Source organism: Onychomys torridus, chromosome 15 (assembly GCF_903995425.1).
Source record: "Onychomys torridus chromosome 15, mOncTor1.1, whole genome shotgun sequence".
Taxonomy (NCBI): Eukaryota; Metazoa; Chordata; class Mammalia; order Rodentia; family Cricetidae; genus Onychomys; species Onychomys torridus.
In genome coordinates, this window is record NC_050457.1 from 65,658,513 (window position 1) to 65,683,731 (window position 25,219).

At 43.1% G+C, this 25,219-nt stretch overlaps 1 protein-coding gene across 1 annotated transcript in view; it reads left to right on the top strand.

Moving 5' to 3' along the window:
• Positions 1-11,911: 11,911 nt before the first annotated feature.
• The window catches only part of Ankh (ANKH inorganic pyrophosphate transport regulator), a 139,886-nt gene continuing 126,578 nt past the window's right edge, over positions 11,912-25,219 (top strand). Inside the window, exon 1 of the mRNA XM_036207403.1 lies at positions 11,912-12,392. Within this exon, the coding sequence (XP_036063296.1) occupies positions 12,297-12,392 (96 nt within the window). The 5' untranslated portion in view covers positions 11,912-12,296. The remainder of the gene's footprint in view (positions 12,393-25,219) is intronic.

Sequence of the window (25,219 nt, forward strand, 5' to 3'; positions counted from 1 at the left end):
ATATAACACACCTGCTGAGTTATGCATGCAGCTATCCTTCTCATGAGTACCCAGCAGTCAAAATGGACAGCATGACACTACCTCCTGACTCATCCCTAAGCTGAGCTACTCAGAGGTCCCTTTGCTCAAATACACACATAGTAGCAAAAGAGGCCTAATGACACTATGAGATGGCATTGTCACTACCTACCTATGATCTGGACCAGAAATGTGGAAGATAGCAGGATGAGGTAGGAAGGAGGGGGAGGGGGAAGAGAAGGAGGAGGAGGAGGAGGAGGAGGAGGAGGAGGAGAGGAGGAGGAGAGGGAGAGATGGATAAAATGATTATTGGAGATTCAGAGAGAGTCCTAGCAATATTTTATTGCCTGGTTCTAGTCCCTTCCCTTCTGAAGGCCACTGTGTTTTTCACTTGGGTTCCACAGAACTTATCTCTATATATCTTCATAATCAATCTCTCTTTTTATGTTAGCCAGTTTTCTATAAGTCTGTTTTCTACTTCTATAATGAAATGCTTGAGGTTAGTTTGATTTTCGTGCATAGTTCTGATCCAAGATTGAGCACCTATGTCTAGTTAAGGTCTTATTGTGGCAAAATCCCAAGATGATCACAAGGCACATCATTGCAAGAGACAAGGATTCAGTGGAAGCCCAAACTGATGACCTTATCTAATTGTAATCACTTCTCAAAAGTGTCATCTTAGATACCAAAGTTGCTCTAAACTTTTCATCTTTTTATTTTCACAGTGGAAATTTAATACTAACATGAGTATCAGGAGAGACAACTCATATTCACCATAACCAACTATCTAAACTGATTTTTCTTATATATGTTACCAAAAGAACCAACAAAGATACCTTCATGTAGTTTAGGACAAATGAGTGCAATTGCTATAAAGAATACATTGTAGGAGCCCAACATGGTGGCACACACCTTTAAATCCAGCACTTGTGTGGCAAGCCCCATGTTGGGTGCCAAATGTAACACGAATTTTAAAAGATCTTATTAATAAAAAACCCAGAGCCAGATATTGGGGTAAAAACTGAAAGATAACAGAACAAGCTATATCCAACCTCACCTTGCCAACTCCTCAGCTGATCTTATTTTCTCAGACTAAAAGCCTCTGAGTCATCAATCAAATGGATCTCAGCTGAACTGCTGCTAAAAAGCTTCTAGTTCCTGGTCCTCATGCCTTATCCTTTCTGCTTGCTACCATCACTTCCTGGGATTAAATGCATGTGTCCTTCCCAAGCAAAGACATGAGATTTCAAGTGCTGAGATTAAAGGCATATGCCACCATGCCTGGTGCCTGCTCTGTTCCCAGTGTGGCCTTGAACTCATAGAAATCCAGACTGATCTCTGACTCCTGAGTGATAGGATTAAAGGCATGTGTGCCACCAGGGTCTGGCCTCTATGTCTAATCTAATGGCTGTTCTGTTCTTTGATCCCCAGATAACTTTTTTTTAGAACACAAATAAACACCATACACTTGGGACACAGAGGCAGGCAGATCTCTGTGAGTTCAAGACCAGCCTGGTCTACATAGCAAGTTTCAGGACAGCTAGAGCTACATAGTGAGACCCTGTCTTGAAATAAACAAACCAGCAAACAAATGAAAAAAAAAACAAACAAACAAAAGATTACATTGCAGGCTGGTTATGTGGTAATTCCAACACATGAAAGGTGGAAGCAGAAACAGGTGTTCAAGCAAGGTCATCTCTGGCTACACAGTAAGTTCAAAGTCAGCCTGGGCTATAGGAGACCCTGTTTTTAAAGGAAAAAAAAAAAAGACCCAAAATGTTCTAGTGTCCTTTCTGTTGCTGTGATAAAACACTCTGACCAAAAGCAACTTAGGGAGAAGAAAAGATTAATTTAATTACACTTCCAGGACACAGTTCATCACGGAGGGAAGTCAGAGCTGGAACTGAAGCAGAAACTTAAAGCAGAAATTATAAAGGAGCACTGCTGGCTGGCTTGCTCTCTAGTTCAGCTTAACTAGCTTTCTTATTCAGCCCAGGACCATCTGCCCAGGAAACCTGCCCTCCAATGTGGGCTGGGCCCTCCTACATGAATAAGGACAATCGAGACAATCACTTACCAGTTATTCCCATAGACTAACCTGAGGAAGAGCATTGTTGAACTCGAACACACCTTTTTCAGGTGATTCTAGGCTATGTCAGGTCGACAGTTAATGATAATAATAAAATCAAATAATAAAAACCAAACCCCAAACTGAAGAATCCATCACCAATGACGTTGCACTTGGAGATAGCTGTGCACTCCCTGTCAAAGCTGTTGCTGCGTCATTCCAGCTGGTGGCCTTGATGGCTGCAGCTTTGGCATGGTCTGAGGTCTGCCTCTTCTCTCAAGACTGCTGTACAGAGCAGCCTGAAACAAACAGACAAGACGAAACAGTCTTTGGAAAGTAATTCCAGTCCAGTGGTAATGTATGGGGGTTTGTCTCTAAGTTCCATGAACCTCAATTTCCTTATCCGCAGAATGGGAGTGATAAATGACCCCCACCATGGGGGCTGACAAGGATAGCATATAATCATGCATGCAGTGTGCACAGCACTTTTCCCAAGGAAAAGAATCCATGAGTTATATCAACGATAACAACAGAATGGGCAGTGAATAGTTTTGCCCTCACATCTCTCCCTAGCTTCAGTGATCCTTTGCTTGCTACCCATGTGTGCTCTTTGGTACCTGTGTTGAGCTCTGGACTCAAGCCCAGGCTCTGCTTGCTCTCTCATGCATTCTATTTACACCCATCCTGTGAGGCTGCAGGACTGTGGTGCTGCTGGTCATTCCCTGCAGGTCCTCTCCACAGAGCTGAATCTCCAACTCAGCTGTGGGCTTCACAAGGGGCTTAGCTCAGTGGTTCTCAACCTTCCTAAGGCTGCCACCCTTTAGTGTGGTTCCCCATGCTGTGGTAAACCACAACCATAAAATTATTTTGTTGCTACTCCATAACTGTGATTTTGATACTGGTATGAATCGTAACGTAAATATCTATGTTTGCTGATGGTCTTAGGTGACCCCTGTAAAAGGGTTGTCCAACCCCAGGGGTTGCAACCCATAGGTTGAGAACCATTGGTTAGCCTTTTATGATACGGCTTCCCCTCTCTGCTGTGGATGCTGCCAGCCCCTCTAGCTTCTAGCATCTCACTACTGGTGATTTAGCTGTTTTGAAGTTGGGTGTAGTGGCAGGTGCTTGTAATCCCAGCAGCACTGGGAGGCAGGAGAAGGAGAAGCTGGAGTTTCGGGCCAGCTGGGGTTAGTTATAAGATTGCCATCTCAAACTAAGAACAAAGAAAGCCATGTGTGGCAGCTGACTGACCTCGGGAGGCCTGTCACAAATCCCAGCACAACCTGAACTATATAGTAGGGTACCCTGAATTTTATCTCATAGAAGGAAAAAAATTCAGAGAGAGACTCCATTTTACTTTTATCACAGTATATCTTTATAATTATTTTACTTTGTTATTGTTAATTTCTTCCTGTACCTAATTAATAACTAAATGCTATGGCAGGGATGTGTGTACAAGAAGTCTCCCTTGAGTTTTTCATGCTAAATCTTCAATAAACTGTTATCTTTTCCATCACATGGTTGGTGCTGATCAGGCTGTACCGTCTTGCATTAACACATAGGAAGACTTGCCTGTTTTCCGAGGCTGTCTTCTTAAGGAAGAGGAGGATGGGGAGTGTATGTGTTGGTGCTATATGAGGTGGCAGGCATTCACTGAGAGCTAAAACACTCTGTGCATAGAGTAGGACTCCTGTTTGCACACAGAATATACAGTGCATGTGTTCGTAGTTTTTTGGATGCCCTGCCTCAAAATCTCCTGGCCTTTTTGTAAGAATGAAGTTGCAGGAAGAACCCTTTCTAGAGTCTGAGTCATAATCTGTGGGCAAAGACTGAAATTCTGCATTTCAAGCATGTGAAGTTCAAGAACCCTGGCAAAACAATTGGTATATATTTAAATACCAGGGTTGGGGTATCGCTTCACTGCACACCAGTTATGACACTTTAGATTATTTGTATTTGGCTCCTATCTGTATTAATGCCTCAACCTACAAATACAGAGTCTCATTCTCACAGGATTATTTTGAGGGTTGATTTTTTTCTTTTTTAAAATTTTTATTTATTTTTATTTTTTGTATTTAAATATATTTATTTATTAAATTTTTTTTCATTTTACATATCAACCTCAGTTCCCCCTCCCTCCCCTTCTCCCGCCTCCTCACCTCCCTCCCTCTCTACCCCCATCCACTCCTCAGAGTGGGTAAGGCCTCCCATGGTAGTCAACATGGTAGCCCCTCCCCATTGTATCAAGGCTGAGCAAGGTATCCCACTACAGGGAATGGGCTCCAAAAAGTCAGTTCATACACCTGGGAGAAGTCCTGGCCCTGCTGCCAGGGACCCCACAAACAGATCAAGCCACACAACTGTCACCCACATTCAGCGGGCTTAGTTCAGTCCCATGCAGGTTCCTGAGCAAGGGTTGATATTATGCTATATTATATGGCTTGATAAGTGCACACATTAGTCTGAAGTTTTGGGACTTTCTGCATAAATTATCACATCATCTGCAAATAAAGAATCGGGTGTTTGTTTACAGCAGGCTCTCACTGTGCAGCCTCCTACATCAGCCTCCTGAGTGTTGGCAGCATAGGTATTTACTCAGATCAAAAATTAGTGGGTTTTTCTTTGTTTGTTTTTCCTAAATGTGTACCTTTTATTTCTTTCACATGCCAATTGCCAATATTAGTATTATCACCAAGTATTGAATAGGAGTAATCAGAGACATCTATTTCCCCATCTGAAAAGAACTGTGTTCCCGCTGGGAGGTGATGGCGCAAGCCTTTAATCCCAGCACTCGGGAGGCAGAGCCAGGCAGATCTCTGTGAGTTCAAGGCCAGCCTGGGCTACTAACTGTGTTCTGTCCAGTATTATCATATACCCAGCATCTTATAATATGTCTAGCATATAGTAAACACTCAAAAGATGCTGCAAGATGAACTGCCTTCTTATTGGTTGTAAACCCAACCATATGACCTCCTCCTCACTGCCTATCTATACAGACCTCTAGGTCTCTATGGTTGGTATTGAGATTAAAGGCATGTGTCTTCATGCTGGCTGTATCCTTGAACACACAAAGCTCTTCTTGTCATGTGATCAGGATTAAAGGTGAGCGCTACCACCGCCTTGCTTCTGCTATGGCTTGCTATTAGCTCTGACCCCTAGGCAACTTTATTTATTAACATACAAATAAAATCACATTTCAATACAAATGAAATATCACCACATTTCCCCCCTCCTATTTTAATGAAAGAAAAAAGGAGCAAAGTTATAACTAATATAAGAAAAACTTGTAAAGTTAACTGATCTACAAAGATCTGGAAAAGAGTGATTTTTATTAGCATCTTGTCCATCTATTGAGCACAAGCAAAATCATGTAAGTAGCAGTGAGCTAACACATCAAAATCAGAAATAATTTCAAGTGTAAGAGTTTAGGAATGCAGAGCGATGTGGAGTGCAAGTGACATAGCATCCTCGCTCACCTAATGAGTTGATGCCCTTCCAGCGAGGGAAAGCAGATCAGGTCAAGATGCAGTACCGAGCCAAAGAGCTCTGGTTTGTCCTCCTCTTTCTTAAGAAGAAAGCCTCAGCAAACAGGCAAGTCTTCCTATGTGTTAACACAAGATGAAACAGCCCGATCAGCACTCCCCATGTGACAGAAAAGATAACAGTTTGTTACACCAGAGATTAAATGTAAAAAACTCAAGGAAGACTCAATTCGAACATAAATGTTTTTATATCTATTAGTATATCAGAGTGCGGGGAAGAAGTAAGGGATGGCTAAAGAAGTAGTGTAAGTAAGTCCCACATCAGAGAATGTAATATTTTGTGCAGAATTATACACCGGAAATAGGGGCTAATGCAGCTGGTTGTTGTTGTTGTTTGTTTTTGTTTTTTGTTTTTTGTTTTTTTGGTGAAAACAAATGATCAAAGTGAGTTACACGAGAAATCTTTGTAAAAGTCATACTACCACAAGAATTCAGAATGCAAACATCACTGAATATTTTAAACATTATGTGGCCAGTGAGATGCAGCAGGCAGCAGGTGAACAAGAGCAGGGCTGGAAGGATGGAACACAACTGCACGCCGATCCCACCGCTCCATTCCATCCCATTCCCTTCAGAAAGAGTTGCCTGAGCTGGGGTCTGCAGAGCCCGCTCTTTCTATTTCTCTGCAGGAGCAAAGCAGCAACTTATCAGCTAACGGATCTCCAAAATGCTCAACGTCATTGTCCTTAGTGGCAACATCTTGGAGCACCAACAGTAGCATCTACTCCAAACTGACTTTTGTCTTCAGACCACTTTTTAAGGGCAGGAGTGAATTAATAGTCACCAGCATACAAAGCCAACAGTTTGTGTAATTAACCTAGCAAGGGTCTCTCCAAATGTTTTGCTGATTAGCAATTATAGAGAAAATACAAATCTAAAAAGCCATGCAAGGCCTAAAACTGAGCTTTGATTAAAGTTGCCCTGAATCCTTCCTGTAGAAAAAAAGTACAGAATAAACAAGAGAAAACTTGTATGACTTTGCCTTGTATCCATACTTTTTTCTTTTGATTCTCATTTTTCAATGTATAAGGCTGAAAGTTTTCCAAAGCTTAAACAAGACAATATGGTGCACTTAGCCAAGCCTTTCTTCTGTCCGTTCCACCCTGGTCTCTTTCTTCCCTCGCACACATTTAAATAATCTTGGGCTTATTTTGCCAGCATCAATTTGCAAATAAAAGCAGGCTCACATGCATATAAATACTTCCACAATCATAGTTCTCTCTCTCTCTCTTCTAAGCACCCAAGTAGCCTGCCATTTTATGCCTTGGCACCTTGCTTTTTCACTTAACAAATTATTCTGCAGACATCGTCCCCATTCCTTTTAATAGCACAGCAGTTTGAGGCATCTATGTGGTCCCTTAAATATATTAAAGAAGTGGGAACTGTAACTCATCAGGCCTAATTTGACTACTTCTGGCTTATCTACTGCAAATTTCAATTGGGGATAATTTACCACTTACCTCCTGCCTCCAACTACCTGTGGCACATGCTGGGAGCACAAAAGCTAATTTTGATCATTCCCTCAGGTTAATTATCAGGCTTTGGGCTAGAACAACAGAAGGATGGCATGCATAAAATTTCCAGTTGGGAAGAAGCAAACATTCTCCCTTTTGTCCCTGGTCACTAAGACCTGGGCGGCAACCTTTGTCAATAGGCTGATGTTTACATGCACAGAGTCTTTAGAAATTGCCTCTCCTCCCACTTGAAATCAGCTATGGAGCAACTTGGCACCAGGCCCAGCTGCAGAGCTCTGAGACTGTATATCTGGTCTACCCTATTTTAGGGGGCATATGACTCATTTGAATATCAGGCATCAATCTTTGGACTGAGGCTTCCATCAGAGCAAATTGCTAATTTGGTTATGCTAAACACAGGATGCAGTATAATTACAATGACGGATGTAAGTAACTCCAGAAAGTTGAGCATACACAAGTCTTCATGGCATCTGCTGCCAAACCAGCATCATCACTATCATCCCAGTCCGATGTCACTGGATCCCTCAAATCAAGGACATCTCAGGCACATAGCCCCCAGACTGGATAATCTTAGGCATGGTATTTTAGTCTGTGATTTGCAGCAAATGTGTTGAGGGACAATTTGAACTTACACATTTAAGATTAATTCAGGAAAGAAAGGTAAGTCAGACATGTATGTGACATTTATTCTTTTGCATTAAATTTTTATAAAAATTGCACACAATGGTAGTCATAGCACTTGGGAGACCAGAGGATCATGAGTATGGGGCCAGTTAAGACCACACAGTGAAACTATGGATTTAAAAAAAGGTGGGAGCTTAGCGATAACCTTATGCAATAAAACAATATTACTAGTCAGTTATGAAACTATTTTTTCAAACAATAACTTTTTCCTTACTTTGAAAGCAATACTGCCTTCAATGTTTTATAAACACCTTTATATTTGTTACTTTTCTGTTGTTATAAAATACCATGACCTAGGTAACTTATAGAAGGAAGAGTTTATTTGGGCTTCAGCCTTCAGAGGATAATAATCAAGTTTCTCAGCTTCTTGCTCAGCCACTTTGACTGCTTGCTGTCGTGGCTCCCCACCGGGACAAGCCCAAGACAGAGAATTAACAGGAAGTGGAGGGAGACCATAAACACTCAAATTCCATCCCCAGTGATATGTTTCCTCCAGCAAGGCTTTACCTCCCGACATTTCACAACCTCTCCAAACAGAACTACCAACCAAGTATTCAAGTATCAGGTCATATGGGGAAGGGGGGACAGTCTCATCCAAACCTTGTCTTCTAAAACAGTCTCTCTTTATAGATTTATACTTGCTCATTTTGTTAAACACAGAGAAATGTAAATAATTCTTGCTCATATTTATGCCATGCAAATACAGCTACTGTTAATAATTAAGCATATTCTTTTTCAGGATTTTTTTTCTGCTACATGACCAGTGTAACAGTAGCAAGGTCTGTAAACCTTGTAATGATGGCTAAAAGTGATCAAATACAAGGCTTTATAAATAAAAAATAAAGCTGTTCCTTTCCCAAGATATTGTCTTCTAAACCTAGCTTACATACTGATGGGATATTTCAGTTTCTGCATAATTTAGAACACTTCCTACCTATTACCATTGTTGTGGAATAATGTTTTAACTAGGCAAAGATATGCTACATTTGCTTAAGCTGCAAAATATTACTTTAACTGTGTAAAAGTGTGTTACACTTGTTTGTGCCGCATTTGTTTCATTATGTAAAGATGTGTGGCATTTGTTTCACCTTGCCTGCCGAAGGCACGTGATTGGTCTAATGAAGAGCTGAATAGCCAATAGCTAGGCAGGAGAAAGGATAGGCGGGGCTGGCAGGCAGAGAGAATTAATAGTAGAAGAAATCTAGGAAGGGGAAGAATGAGAGGAGAAAATGAGGTAAAAAGAGAGGGACACAGCTGGGCAAGAAGCCAGGCAGCTGCCAGCCAGACAAGAGAAGCAGTGGAAGTAATATATACAGAAGGAAAGAAAAGTAAAAGCTGTGAAGCAAAAAGTAGACAAAGAGAAACAGCTTAATTTAAGTTAAAAGAGCTAGAAAAGAGCCTAAGCTAGGCTGAGTGCTCAAAACCAGTACATCTCTGTGGCATGATTTAGGAGCTGGTTGGTAGCTCAAAAGCAAAAGCCTGGTGGGCACCATCACTTGTATTTTGGAGCTATTGTTGACGTGACAACTATGTTTACAAGAGGGGAGGGGCAAGGCTTCCTTTTAAATCTAGTATCTGATGATGATTCTAGTTTCTAAAATATTTATCTTTTTAATTATGGGGGAGGATGCACATGAGTGTAGGTACCGGAAGAGGCCAGAAGAGGGCGCTGGAACCCAGGGAGCCAAAGTTGCAGGCAGTGGCAAGCCACCAGACCAGAGTCCTCTTCCAGAGAGTAAACATTCTTAACTGCTGAGCCATATCTCAAGCCCTGATTGTGATTCTTCAGTGTAAAAAAAAACAAAACAAAACAAAACAAAAAAACAAAAACAAAACAAAACAAAAAAACAGATTAAATCCTCCATTCCCTTTTCATATTCACCTAAAGTCTAAAGAAGTGTTCTTTGCCTTAATCAAAGATGACACTAACTCACTCATTAAAAATACAGTTAAGAATACTCAAGGACAATGGCCTTTAACTGATTTTTCTCACTGCCTGCTTCAGACCATGAGTGTGCATTTGCTACTGCAGCTGAGATGTGGCAGCCCTGGTCCAGGGACCAGTGAGGGCAAACTGGCCTTCAAGAACATTGATCCAGGACCTCATCAATTCACACCCCAGACAGAGGTCAACACAATTAGACCACTTTAATTGAAATGAGCTTTTCAAAAGCTAGACTAACAGAATGGGTAAACCACCAGGCCATATTTGCTTTAGAACAGAAGCCTTTCTCAGTGGATTTCTTTAAATAACCCGTTCCTTTCTTGTATAGTTAACTTAATAGCTGACTACACAGAAACATGCCTTTCAGGAATTGCTCCTGAGCAGAGTCCTGTACACAAGATCTTCCTGTTTTGCTGGAAAATCTCCTTTAAAGGTAGCTGTTTGGCATATCAAACGCAATGAACAATTACCAAAGTTTTGTTTAAATTACACATGATGTAATTTGGGGTTACATGGAGCTTCAGGTAAATCGGTTTTCTACTTTTTGCGGGCCTCATTCAGAGTGTAGAACTAAAGGGGACATAAGGCATCAAATATGGAAACATTCAATACTTTCAATAGAGTTGGAAATATCTGCATCAGAAAGTTAATGTCTCGAGCTCTCTATTATGTATTTACCTATTTGTCGATTTAATTGGTTTTCTGAGTCAAGGTCTCCCTCTATAGTCCTAGCAGGCTTGCAACTCATTATGCAGCCCAGATCGGCCTGGTTCTTATAGCAATCCTCCTGCCTCTGCCTCAGCTTCAATGCAGTATTAACACAAGCCTTACAGAGATAAGGGAATGGGTTCATTCCTAAGCACAAAATAGCTCACTATTTTAAATAATACATCACTTTAATTCACTATGCTTATTTTAAAAGATGCACATGAAGATGCAAGTAGAACAGACTGCCTAGTTTAACTGCTACAAAATGAAACCCCAAGACCCCTTGTTCAGAAATGAATAATATCAAGAGGGCAAGACCAGGGTCTGAAGAAAGAGATGGCTCAGCAGTTAAGAGCACTGGCTGCTCTTCCAGAAGACCCCAGTTCCATTATTACCACCCACACTGTGGCTCACAAACTTCTGTAATTCAGGAGAGCCAACGCCCTCTTCTGGCCTCTGTGGGCGCGTGACATGCATATGGTGCACAGATACACATGCAGGCAAAAACATCCATACACATAAAATAGTAAGATTAAAACATATATATTAATGAAAAAATTTAAAGAAGGCAAGAGCTTCGTGCCAAAGCAAGCACAGGCCTTGCTGTGAGCTGATCATTTTGTGTCACTTGGCTACAAGGCCAGCCCCGCCCTGCTGTGAATCCTTTTTCCTTCACTGCCTTGGACCCTTTTTTTCATACACTGTGCTGGGATGCCGGGTGATGCTGGCTTTGTCAAGCTGTTCAGTTTTAGGTAAGAGTCTCAGCACAGCAACTAATTTATCAGGGAATCACTAGGGGCATATTATAACACGGCCGAACAGATTTTCTTCTCTCTCTCTCTCTTTTTTTTCTTTCTTTTTCTTTCTAATTTAAAGGCAGATTTACCAGTTGGCTTTACATGAATTAATAGTTGCACATTGCTAGCAAAAACTGGTGGCCAGTATAGAGCATCCCAGAACCCTAGCTCGGGAGCCTACTGGGCAGCCAGTCAGTCCCTGCCACCCGGTGTATTTTCCCCAGGGGCCACAGATCTCCGTCGTCCCTGGAAACCCCTAGGGAGAAACTCATTGTGGAAAACCTCCCTTCTGTCCTTCTGAGGCAGCAGCATCCCCATCTAAAACGCCTCCCTGCCAGTCTTGAGCCGCCAGGGCCTTCCCGGTTATCCCCGGAGCTCTGCGCCCTGTTCCCAACTCTGCCTTCCCGGGCCCTCCAGGTTCAGCGTGGGGCCGTCAGTGCCGGGTCACCCAGAGGGTGCAGCCTGGAGTCCCTGCTCGCCTCCAAGCTCCGTGCGCCGGGCTGAGGGTAGCGCCGGGGTCCGACGCGGCCAGGGACACAGGCGGCTTGTGCGAGCGCAGCGCCCCCGGTGGCCGGGCCGCACGCAGCGGGGCGGGGAGGCGGCGCCGGGCCGGCCCCCTCCCGGAGCGCCAAGCGGTGTCGCGCCTCCGCCCGCCCCTGATTTCCTCCGCGCGGCGGCGGCGGCGGCGGCGGCGGCGGCGGGCGGCGGAGGCGCCTCGTGCGCGCGGTTATTTATTTATTTCCGGGCCCAGAGCGCTTATAATGGAGCCGCTGTCAGCAGAAGCTTCTGCTGCCGCCGCCGCCGCCGCGGTCGTCCCTGTCCCTCCTCTCTTTCTCCCCGGCAGATCTTTGTTGTGTGGGAGGGCAGCGGGGATGGACTTGAGCTTGCGGCTCTCCTGCTAGAGCAGCCGCGCTTGGAGAGGGCGCCGTCGCCGCCAGCAGCCGCCGCCCCAGGCCCCGCCGGCCGCGGCCTCCGTCCCCGCGCCGCGCTCCGCGCGCCTCCCCAGCACAGTGCCCTCGCGGCGGCAGATGAGTGTGGGGTCAGCCCACGGCGGGGACTATGGTGAAATTCCCGGCGCTCACGCACTACTGGCCCCTGATCCGGTTCTTGGTGCCCCTCGGCATCACCAACATAGCCATCGACTTCGGGGAGCAGGTAAGCCCGGCCGCGCCCGGTGCGTCCCGCTCGCCCGGCCTCGGCCTTGAACGCCCGGCGGCCGGAGCGGGGCGCAGAGGGGGGGATGATGGAGGAGGGGAGTCACCTGCTCCGAACCCCCTTTACCCTGGAACGTTTGACATGGCTTTGCAGCTTGCCGAGGGTGACTTTTGCAGCACCCGGTTCTCTCCCTCCGCAGATAACTGGAGACTTTTCCAGGTTTCTCTGGAAAATGGCAAGCGACGGGATGATGGGGAACGTCACCTATAGAAGGGGCTTTCGTGCTGGGGATGAGTATTATGTAATTTGTGATTATGTAAACCTCGGGCCCGAACTCCATGTAGTTTTTAGTAGCATTGAGTGCTGGTTTTTTTTTTTTTTTTTTTACTTGCACTCGGTTGGTGGTGATAGTGATGGTGGGAGAATTTGCCTTACCATGTCTCCAAGTTGATTTCCCACGTACTTGCAATTTTTACATCCTCGCTTGTAGCCTAGAATAAGGTTTTGGGCTATCCTGAAGGTGCCTTGCTTAGCGGACCACTGACTATCTCTACTTTAGGATTTCTGTTTCCTTTCTTTCTTTTTCTTCCACCCTCTTGGACCAGTAAAGAACAGGAGCACATATCTGGTGCTGTCTTCTCGTCCTTGTTTCTTTTCATATCAGCTCCATGTGGCGTCATTGCCAATCTGGTGCGGCAAGCTCTCCAGCGGCTGTGAGGCACGGGTACCCCACACTTTGCCTGTAGGAACTGGGTTTTTTTTGCAGGGCTTCCAGGCGGATGCAGTTACATCCTAAAGCCTGGGAGAGGATTTGGGGACCGGAGCTGCATCTTTTTCAAAACTATAAGATAGACCTACTTTTGCAAATGGGCTCTTTTCTCTCCTCCACCATGCTTCAAAGCGGTGGGATAAATGCTCTTTTGTTCATTATGGGGATCCTGTGTTTGGGGATGGAGGCGCGAGTGAGGAGTTCTCCACAGTCACTGGGTAGGCAGGTGTAGTCCACCTCTCCATGGGGAATGATGGTTCATATGCGAAGGTGAAGAGGCGGTACAGAAGCACAAGGAAACGAAGTATCAGCCTCACATGCCTTGAAGTAAGAAATGAGCGGTTATCAAAGCATCTGATCAGCTTTTAAGTCTCTGACTTGCCGAGAACAAAAGACTAGGGAAAGCACTTCAAATGTTTCTTGGGTAGGTTTTGTTTATAATTATGAACGTCAGTTAGTGATTTCCTCAGAGACTGTGGAAGAACTTTCAGAGTGGAAATTTAGGTTCCACTGAAAAGTTTGGATACTGTACATCACTGATCACATAGAGGAATCACATGAGGATCTCGGAGCATATGTGTTGTAGGGTGTCCAGCAGGAGACCTGTAAATCTGTTCCTAGCTTCCTGATTCTCTGCAGGAACAGTGTGGATTTCTCTGTCGTCATTTTATGGCTTGTTGGTGAGGTAATACAGTGGAGTCGTCTAACAATTACAAAGGTGTTACTAGCTGGGCCTGGAGGCTCCGGCCTTTAATCCTAGCACAAGGGAGGCAGAGGCAGGTGGATCACTGAGTTCAAGGCCAACCTGGGCTACGCCAAGGGTTCCAGGTCAGCCAGGGATACACACACAGTGTGACTCTGTCTCATAACAACAAATAAACAAAACCCACAAACCAATCTATCATCATATTAAAAACATTTGACAGTCTTGAGAAGTTGGGGTGGGTTGACTTCTCTACTGAACAAGAAAGTTATGTAGAACAAAATGGCATGTACATTCATATATTAAAATTTACATATATATTAAAGTATCTATTTTCACAGGAACGACTTTTGATAATTATAGATAGAGAATTGTCCTTTTAGCCGTGTTGTTGATGCTTGATCATCTAAAGCATCCATCACTTCCATTCACTGAATATCAAGTACATTGATAATTAATATTCATTATACATTGATAATTAATATTAAAATATCATGTTATGTTTATGCATGTTCTATTTGAGGGATGAATGGGAGGCCTAGGCATGGTCAATCTCATGCCCAAGAAATACACAGATAGTAGACCTGAACTTCAGGTCTACCCCTCACCTTGGCCCTTGCTGGTTCCCATGGTTACCCTCCTTCACTCCAGGCTGCACAGTGATAATTTATTTCCCAGGTTTCTTGGAAGTTTAGAAGTAAGTTCTAGCTATCCAGATCTCATCCTAGGCCTAAATTTAACCTTAGCTGCCATATTTTGAACCTTTAAATTTTTATTTATTTATTCATTGATTTATTGATTTTAGTGAGAATGCATATGTACACACACACACACACACACACACACACACACACACACGGGGGGGGGATAAAGGAGGGAGGGAGGGAGGGAGGGAGGGAGAGAGAGAGAGAGAGAGAGAGAGAGCACTTCACAAACTCCCCTGTGGAAGTCAGAGAGTGACTTGTGGAAGGTTAGGTTCTCTCCTCCATCATGTGGGTCCCAGGGGTTGAACTCAGTTTGCCTGGCAGTAAGCACCTTTACCAGCTGAGCCATCTGGCTAGCTCCCATAGTTTGAACTTGAAAGTCTCCATAGATAAAGGAAAATTATGAAAGAGTGCTCTCCCAGGAAAGGGAAATTGGAACCTGGAAATCTGTGTTAGAAGAGATGATCATTCAGATAATTCAGTGGAAACAATATTTAATTCTAGTAAGGTTGGCTTAGTCTTTGGAGGAGAAAGAATAGAAGCAGCTCATACCTCATCATAAAGCTGTTGAAATCAGCCTTTACTGTAGAACCATGTCCATTGCTAAGGAAAGAAGTCAAATGCTAGGTTATGTTTTATTAGTAGATGTGTATATGAGTGTATGTGTGTGTGTGTGTGTGTGTGTAGATACATATGTGTATGAATGAATGTGTACCATGGCACACATGTGGAGGTCAAAAGATAGCTTTGTGGAATCCAGCATATTTCTTTTTTTATGCTACCTGAATGTCTATTGATTGCCAGGTACAGAGTCCCTAATTTTCTTGAAGCCAGGTTCACCAAGGTCTTAGGGTTTCTATTGCCATGATGAAACACCATGACCAAAAGGAAATTGGGGAAGAAAGGGTTTATTTGGTGTTCACATCCACATCATAGTCTATCATGGAAGGAAGTCGGGTCAGGAGCTCAAAATGGACAGGAACCTGGAGGCAGGAGCTGATGCAGAGGCCATGGAAGAGTACTGCTTACTGTCTTGCTCATCCCGGCTTGCTCAGCCTGCTTTCTTATAGAACCCGGGACCACCAGTACAGGGCTGGCTCCTCCCACATCAATCACTAATTAAGAAAATGCCCAACAGTCTTGCCTACAGTTAGATCTTATAGAGGCAATTTCTCAACTGAGGCTCAGTTGACTGTAGCTGGTACCAAATTGACATAAAACCCAACTGGTACATCAAGTTATATAGAATAAATAACAATTTCAAAAGGTACTTAATAGCACTTAAAATGTTAAGGGCAACTTGAATAAAGAACGTTGCAGTTGTTCCCAAGATGAAATTTATTCTACCCAGTGCCATATTGTCCTCATTCTGACAGTAGGTAGATACCTACCCCCACCAAAGACAGGAGTTTGCTATGTAGCCCAGGTTAGACTTGAACTCTTGATTCTCATGCCTCAGCCTTCTAAGGTCTGAGACTAGAGGTATGTGCTGTTAGGCCAAGCAGGTATTTCAAATGGCTCTAAAGGAGTCACTGAGTTTGGTAGAGTTCAATGTGTTCATCTCACATTGTGAGTCACCTGACATGGATGTTAGGAACCGTCCTCTGGAAGGGAAGTGTGCATTCTGTACTGCTGATCCATGTCCTCAGTCCCAGGATATTGGTGAAATTATTAAGGCCACTCCACGTAGTTAAAAGGGAGGTTTATTTTGTGGGGTAACTTACAAATGAAGGGATAGGTTGTAGAATCTGGCAAAGGTATGGCACAGTCCGGCGGTGTTCTTTGGAGAACTCTGCTCCGTGTACCTCCAGCATTCAGGGTCCCAGAACCAAGAGCGACCTCTTCTTTCCATCCTGGGTCTTTAGCTTCCTCCCTCAGCCCCGCCTTGTGGGCGTGACCATTACCGAAGCCTCAATGGAGGTTGGAACTTCCAGGCCAATGCTGGGATGGCTACCCACTATACCAGCCTAGCCTTTCTTAAGAAGGTCCTTCGTAATCCAGAAAGCCTAGAGTTAAACTTCTAAGTTAGGGGTGTCTTGAATGATCAGTGTCATAGATGGAGGAGGGGAGACTGGAAGGGCCAGGGAAAAAGTTAGTAAGGGTTCTTCCCTTCTAAAATATATCTTCCTTCCTCTGCAAAACAAAGTTTTCCATAGACCAAGAGGTATAGGGACAAAAGTGGTAAGTATAAGTGTGGGGCAGAAGTCTCACTTAGAAAGGACTCTTCCTTCATTCAGGGTCACTGAGCCATTCAGGGACTTCCTAGGAGGATTTCCTGATGTCATGATCAGAGTATCTGTCTGTACCTGTGTGCACACCATCAAAGTGTTGAAAACAAAAGTGTCAATCCCAAGCTAAGTTTCTAAATGGTAGTAGGAGAGACACTTTACCCCTTCAGTCTGTTCTATATTGGTAGGATAAATTTCAATATAATTATTTTTCTGTTTATAAAAGTAATTTATGGCCAAGTGCTATAGGGCTTGACTAGAATCCAAGCCCTCAAGAAGCCCAGGCCACATAATGAGTACCTGTCTTAAAATGTAAAATATGCTAGTTGTTAACGTTTGGTAAGAACTGAAAAGCAGGGCTAGGGAGGAAGGTATTTTTTTAATACCATTATGAAGAGAAAATTTTAATGATTTGGACATCTCTTGCCAACTAGTTTTTTTAACCTAGTTGAAAGAAAGAGGAGAGTGTTTGTGTGTGTGTGTGTGTGTGTGTGTGTGTGTGTGTGTGTGTGTGTGTGTATGTTTCATAGGACACAGAAACATTTTCCCCAAATAATCATAAAGTACTTATGGGTCTAGGGATGTATCTTAGGGGTAGACTACTTATATAGAATGCTCAAAGGTCCTGGCTTCAATCCTCAACACTACCACCCCAACTCCACCAAAAAAAAAAAAAAAAAAAAAAAAAAAAATATATATATATATATATATATATATATATAAAGAAAAGAAAAGCCCAACCAACTAAGCAAACAAAAGAACTACAAGTGTGTAAGTGTGGCTTTAAATGGCAGCATAATAATTTCATTTGACTTATGAACATGTTTAACATCTCTTTGCTGTATATTACCGTATTGCTTGTTCTTGTGCAATGTAAAGTTTCGATGGACATTTCACTGTTAACAACTGCATACTGTGCTTTGTCTGATGCCCTGGGCTCTATGCCTGGCATGCTTCTGAGCCTATTTCAGTGTGTCATTCTTACATAGAAAATGAGGTCATGCTTTCCTTACAGTCCATATTTAGTCAAGGACAGTGTGACCTCCTTAGCGCTCTGTGTGACTTCTCTCCTGTGCTTCCAATTCTCCTCAGTAGTGCATCTTCCTTTAAGTACTTCTCTTTAGGTTACTCAAGAAAGCAGGTTGTTTGGAGAGGCGCAAAAGTCTCTAATCGTTGGTCTGTGGTCCTTTGTTTATTAAGGTGGTTTGTTGAACAGCTGAAATGGTACTTTGTCAGTTTGCTTCTTTCCAAGCCTCTTCATACATGCAGATCATATCTACACCTCTTTCCAGTAGCAGACCAAGTTCTTAAAAGTACTCTTTGTGATGCAGCGTGTAATGTCATTTATAATATGGGAATACTTGTGAGATGGGGCACGCTCAGCTGTATATTAATGATAAATAATTTGGTTTCCATTTCTTTCTACTCTTCCTTGTTTGGTTTGGGGGTAATGGAGGTGGTCATGGTATAGCGGGAGGGGAAGAGATCCTGGGTGGATATGTAACTCCTTCACTGTCATATCAAGCTGGAGACAATAAGCCCTGTAAAATTCCCAGTATACCATGCCAAAGAGACCTGGGGATATCTTCATGTTTTAAAAAAGATATATATCAGGTGTTCTCATGAGTCCTCTGGCTCTGTTAGTCACCCTGGAGATTAAATAAAGGCCTACTTTCTTCAGTGTTACCTGGATACAAGTGACTCACAGCAGTGAATTTTCTTAACAATTGAAGCTTGTCCTTTTAAGAACAAAATCTTTTCTTTTTTTTTAAATATGAAAACTAATCTCATTAAACAACATCTGTCCATATTGTGTATTTCTCTACCTTCTGCAATATAGTTTGCAAAACATAGTGCAACATTTTTGGCAGTCTGTACATGTCTGTCTTCTGCTAGGTAATAAGGCTGGTCATGACAGTGATGTTCAAAAGACTCCACAATGTCACACCAAGCAATAGGAATCGACTTTGCCCAGTCCTGAGCCATGTGTGGGCACTATTCCTGTGAGCTTTAGAGACCCTTGGATGCGTGATAGAGCTTAAACTTAAAAAAATATGTATTTTAGGTCATGTATCTGCTTTCATTGTCTTTTCCCAGAGAGTTGGTAACTGACATTTATGCAGTGTGCCTGCCCAACCTCTTCAATAACAGCGACCAAATGCAATTAAAATAACCAGCTTCTTGAGTTTGCCTTTAAATTTTCTGCCTTGGGTCTGGTCTGAGTCCAGGAAACCAAAATTCATTAGACTGCCAGCAAAATAAGGAATAAATAACGTTGGTAGCCTCTAGTGACACACTTTCTTTTGTTCATTTCGTTTCTCGTCTAGAGAGATCTAGAATCATTGTCAGCGACGTAATTTTTTTTTTTTGTCCTTTACGTTTTTTGGTTCTTTCAGAGTTTCAAATGAGGTATTTTAATTGTATTTATCCCTCCCACCATACCTCCTAAATACATCATTCCATCCCTACTCACCCAACTTTGTGTCTTACTTTATTTTTAAAGTATTTAGACCCATGAAGTGAGGTTTGTGCCCTTTGTGTTCTCTTGGGTGTGTGGCATGCCACTGAAGAGCGGCCAAACCACCGTGGAGCGCATCCTTAAAGACACTGACTTTCTCACTCTCGGCAGCTATCACTGCCAGCACCTCCCCTCTCCGTGCCGGAATTTTGTCTGGCCTGAGCTCTCACAGGTCTTGGGCACACTGTCTTTTAATGACATTGAGTTCGTATGTGGAATTGCCCTGCTGTATCCAGAAAACATTGTTTCCTTCTAGTCATCCATCACCTCAGACTCTTACATGCTTTCTGTCCCCTCTTCCTGAGCCCTGAGAGAAGGCATGTAATATAGATGTATCATTTAGAGTCGAACACTCCATAGCCTCTTATCTTCTGCACCTTGATCAGTTTTGGGTCTTTGTATTAGTCACCATCTACTGCAAAAGAAAGCTTTTCTGATTATGGTTGAAAGATGCACTAATCTACAGGTATAACTGTGAGTCATTAAGAGTCAGTTTAATATACTATGTATATTTAACAGAGTAATAGTAATAGGTTCTCCCCTAGTACCTATACTTATCTAGACATAGGTTCTTGGCCTGATAATGGTACCAAGTATGGGTTTTATCCTGTGGAGTGGGATATAAATCCAATGGAAAAGTAGTTGGTTACTCCCATGACATTCATACCACTATTCCATCACTGGTCATATCTTGCCAGGTTGGTCATTGATGCAACTCATAGGGTTCGCAACTAGATAAGATTGGTAATTTGTTTTCTCCACCCCAGTAGTGTGAATAGTACCCTCCAGTACTGTGAAGGCTAGCCAGTAGCAATAAAGTTTCCTGGTGAGCACCAGCTTGATTTCTCCATGTTCAATGATTCATGTATATGGTATCTTAAGTGATAGGGTCTTAAAAGGATAACAAAGGCAATGGCAGTAGTCTATGTTTGGGAGTCTGTGGGACCTTGCTGACCCACAAATGCAAAGGAGGTAACCATTCCTAACACTAGTCTCTCTATTTATTATCCTGTGGTGTCTAGAAGGAGTATTGTTACCCCATTAGTATAACTCCATTTAAACTCCACATATGTGTGTGTATTAGGAAACCCCTATAGTGGTAGACTTTTTTGAAATGTCTTTAATGTTAGTGAACCCTCCCCCATTCCATTTTCTACTCTACCCTTCTATCTGCCTCTCTAATAAACCCTTCTTGCACCTCTATCCCTTTCAACTCTTTATACCATCTGTTCTATCTGCCCTTCTTGAGATCTCCCATATAACTCCTTAGTTATTTCCTGAACTTTGTGGGCATTTGGAATGCAATACATATGTCTGAAGATTCTGAGAAGGATCCCCGAAAGTATAGGTAATAAGACCAATAGTTAATAAATGGAACCTCAGGAAAAGCTTACATTCAGCAAAGGACATCATGGTTCAAGTGATGAGGCAGTCTGTAGTATGGGAAAAGTATTTTCACCAGCTGTACATCTGAACAGAGGGTCAATGTCTAGAACATACAAATAACTTAAAAGACTGAGCATTGAGGAAGCAAATAACCCAATTTTAAAATAGGGGATGGAACTGAACACAGAGTTCTTGACACAAAATACAAATGACCGGTAAACTTCAAAAAAATACTCAGCATCCCTGCCTATCAGGAAATGAGATTAAAACTGCTTTGAGATTTCATCTGATCCCAATCAGAATGGCTAGGATCTGTGAAACAAATGATCACAGAGGCTGGCATGGATGTGGGAAAAGAAGAACAATTACTGCTGGTGGGGGTACAAACTGGTTCAGCCACTATGGATATCAATGGGGAGGTTCCTCAAAAAGAGAGACGTAGCTCTACCCCATGATCCAGCTCTATCCCTATGGTCATATACTCCAGAGACAACTGCTCATCCATATTCATTGCTCCACTAATCACAGTAGCCATTAAGTAGAAATAGCCTAGATGTCCATCGACTGATGAATGGATAGTGAGAGCGTGGTACCTTACAAAATGTAGTATTATTCAGCTGTTAAGGAAACCAAAATTATTAAATTCTCAGGTAAACGGATGATGGATCTGGAAATAGTCATTCTCAGGTAGATAACCCAGACCCAGACAGACATACATTGTGTGTTTCCTCTCATCTACAGATATTAGCCTTGAATATTCATTGGTGTGATCTTATAAGATAAGAAAGCATTATTATATTTGATAGCGTTCCTACCCTCAAATTGCTTAGGTGGTTTAAGAAAATATACAAGCGTTGGTATGTAGAGTGAGTAGAAAATTTCTTAATAAAGAAAAATGAAGCCGGGCATTGGTGGCGCACGCCTGTAATCCCAGCACACAGGAGGCAGAGGCGGATGGATCTCTGTGAGTTCGAGGCCAGCCTGGGCTACCAAGTGAGTTCCAGGAAAGGCGCAAAGCTACACAGAGAAACCCTGTCTCAAAAAGAAAAAAAAAAAAGAAAAAAAAGAAAAGGAAAAGGAAAAAATACATGTGGAGTGGCAAGATGGCTCATCAGGAAAAGGTGCCTGCCACCAAGTCTGACAACCAGAGTTTGCTCTCCTAGATCTATATGGTGGAAGGAGAGACCCAGCTCCTGCAAGTTGTCCTCTGGCTTCCACATGTACAATGTGGTTTGTGCGCGCGCGCACACACACACACACACACACACACACACACACACACACACACTATAATAAAATAAATGAAAGAAAATCCGTAGGAAACACCTTTGCAGTCAGAGTAGGGTGAGCTGTCAGATTGGCTGGCACAGTTTACTCCAGCCCATGCCACACAAGCAGCCTGGGTAATTGCAGCTGAGCATTAATCTGGTGCCAGCAAAGCAACCACAAGATGTTTGTATATCGCTCTCATGAAGATGCGGTGGCCCCTTGCCTCTTCTCTCCAGATGCTCTTGTCAAAGTGGACAGCCCTGGTCTCCAGAAGTCAGGACAGGTGACCAGATAGGGAGATGAGCAGGCTTCAGACCAACCAAGCCTTGCAAACCTAGGTTTGGTGCAATTTGTTTTTGCTACTCCCAAAGCTCTGGGATCATTCTGTTCTGAGGACAACCACCAGGTTCCTCAGTGATGCTGTGAGAACTGATGAAATTCAAAGGACACTGGTGACACTGAAGAGTTGTCACAATCCAGTACCACCACAGTTCCTACTTTACCACTGGATGTGGTGGCTTCTTCATTCCTAACGTGATTTTGAAATCCGTCCCAAGGAGAAAAATACCATTTGTGCAAAGGGGTCATTTATTCCGAGACAAGGATTTACCTTAACAGCCTGTGTGTCTAGATCAGGAAGTGGTGCAGGGTCCTTGGAGGGAAGCTGACAGTTCTCCCTCTAGGAAGAGTTGTGTATCCTGTGTAACTTAGGTCTTAGCGGGCCTTTACTGGTGTTCAGATTTTTGTTCGAGGGCTTTCCATTGCTTTTGTTTGTTTTGAGAGAGGATTTTGGCCATGCCGTCCTGGAATTTACAGGCTCCCTGCCTCAACCTCCTCGGTGCTGCGATCACAGGCATGCTCCACTACACCCAGCTCTCCGTTGTAATAATATTTCCATGGGATTAGGTTGGTGAGATTTTCATTGGTAAGAACTGTTCAGGTCCTGTTCAGTAGTGTTCTCACCAGCATGGACTGATTTCACTGTCCCATGGGCTGTCCAAGGGTGGGACTCCTTATCCCAGAGCACCGGCGATGTGAGGCTCTATCTACACACCATGCCTGGCCATTGGCTACCACCACACCCTGGCTGAGATACGGGTGGAGACCTAAGGAGGTGTTTAGGGGTGGAGGTGGGTGTAAAAATGGGAATACTAGAAGTTCCAAAGGTAGCTAGAAAAACGCAGCTGGGACCATCAGGACACTAAGTTGGAATATAACTAGGAAACAGGAGGTCTGGTGGCAGGAGATGTTCCCTGGAAGCAAGAGGAGACACGCACGGGAGGGTGGGATTCGGTGTTGTGAGTATAGTGTTGGCAGTGTGAGGAGTGACATTGGTTATTTTGAGGGACCCAAAGAGGAGTATTTGTGGCCTGAGGTTTCAGGTTCTGGTATGCATGGGAGCCATTCCCTGGGAGAGCTGGCATCGGTGCATCTTCCACTCAAATGATAGTGCCCCTTTTCCAAACTAGAGCAAAGAGCCAGGGAAACACGTTAGGCCATAGCTGGCCTTTTCTGGTTTGCTTTTGGTCTAGGTGCCCCTGTTTTGAGTTTCCAAGACTCTTTAAGATAGAAGTTTGCTCTCTGGTATAAATAAGCTTCGACTGTCAGCCCCCGGGTCAGGTAATATGGAGGAGAATTTACAAAGCAAATTGAAAAATAAAAAGTTGTGACTTAGGAGTTGTTCAAGTAGTTTAGCAGGAAACTCATCGTGGCCGGGTGTGGTCTAAATTTGTCGTTTATGGAGACTGCACAGAGTCAAGGCGTGTAGCCATGGTTAATAGGAAAAGAGGTAACACCCACCACTTCATGGTTTTAGCCACGTTCAATGGCATGGTAATAGCTTGCAGCCGGCCTGGTAAGGGCCAAGACCTTGTTCCCTTCACTTCAGATCTCACATCCTGTTGTCTTAGGTCCTTCCAGAGACCTTCTCCTTGGCTTGGGTGATGGCCTCAGACTCAGCATTGCATCACCTGGAATACCTGTCCTTGAGCCTGACCCACAACCAGGCACACCTCATTTCTGCTCCCGGGTGGAGGAGTGCCATGCACCACACCACCCATCAGCCTGAACAGGTGTGGTGACAGTGTAGGTAGTCAGGCCACAGTGTATTTAACAGACTTTCCTAGGCAAAGTGGCGCTTACACAGTGAAGAGAAAGGAGCCTGGGCTGAAACTTAAGGGGGCTAGAGACCCACTGACAGTCCCCAAAGTGAAGATGGCAGTGGGCATCAGTGGCTGGACTGCAGAATCCATTTTGTTCTTCAGAAACTCTTATTTTGTATCTTCTTTCAGAGGGGCAGGGGAGAATGTCTTCCCCTTTTAAAAAGTGACATGTAATTTACACACACATGAAATCTACAGCTCCTAAGCACGTAACTCCATGCAGTTTGACAAAGGGGCAAATGCATGCTTGTGCATAATCTGCACCCATCAGGATACAGAACCATCTCATCAGCTCAGAAAGTGCCCTGGTGCCCCTGGGACCACCTGCACTGGAGGCAGTTGCTGTTCTGATTTGTGTATTGATCTTTGTAGCTGCTCAAACAAATGACCTATGTATTCAGTCTCTAAATGACAACCTTTGGAGCCATTTGTTTATGAAAATATTTACCATCGTTTCAAAATATAGATTAAATTTGAAATGTATTTTAAAAATGAATGTAAAATATACATACATATATATACACATATATATGTGTGTATGTGTATATATATATATATATATATATATATATATATATATATACATATATACATATATATATATATATATATATATATATATATATACCATAATAGACTATTATCCAGGCTTGACAATAAAGAAAATTATAATGTGTGTTAGATTATATTAGGTGAAATATGCCAAACACAAAAATAACTGTATGATCCCACTAATAAGAGATAACGACCTTAGAGCACAGTCATAGAGATAGGGTGTACACTGCTGGCCAGGGGAGATGAGATTGGAACTGCTTGGTGGGTATAGTGTAGAATTCAATATGAGGTATTAAAAAAAAACTTCTGGAAATTGATCCCAGTGGCGATTGTACAATGAAATTATTCAACATCGCTGGTGTGTATGCTTTAGAACCCTTACAAAGATAAATGCTTATGTATTTTTTTCTCAATTAAAAAAAAATTCAATAAGCATCATAAGCTAGTGGGAAAGTGTGGCTTTTTGAAGATCCCCATTTAAAATTACATGTGTTACTTACATTCCCCTTTCAGATAGCCTTCTTTTTATTATA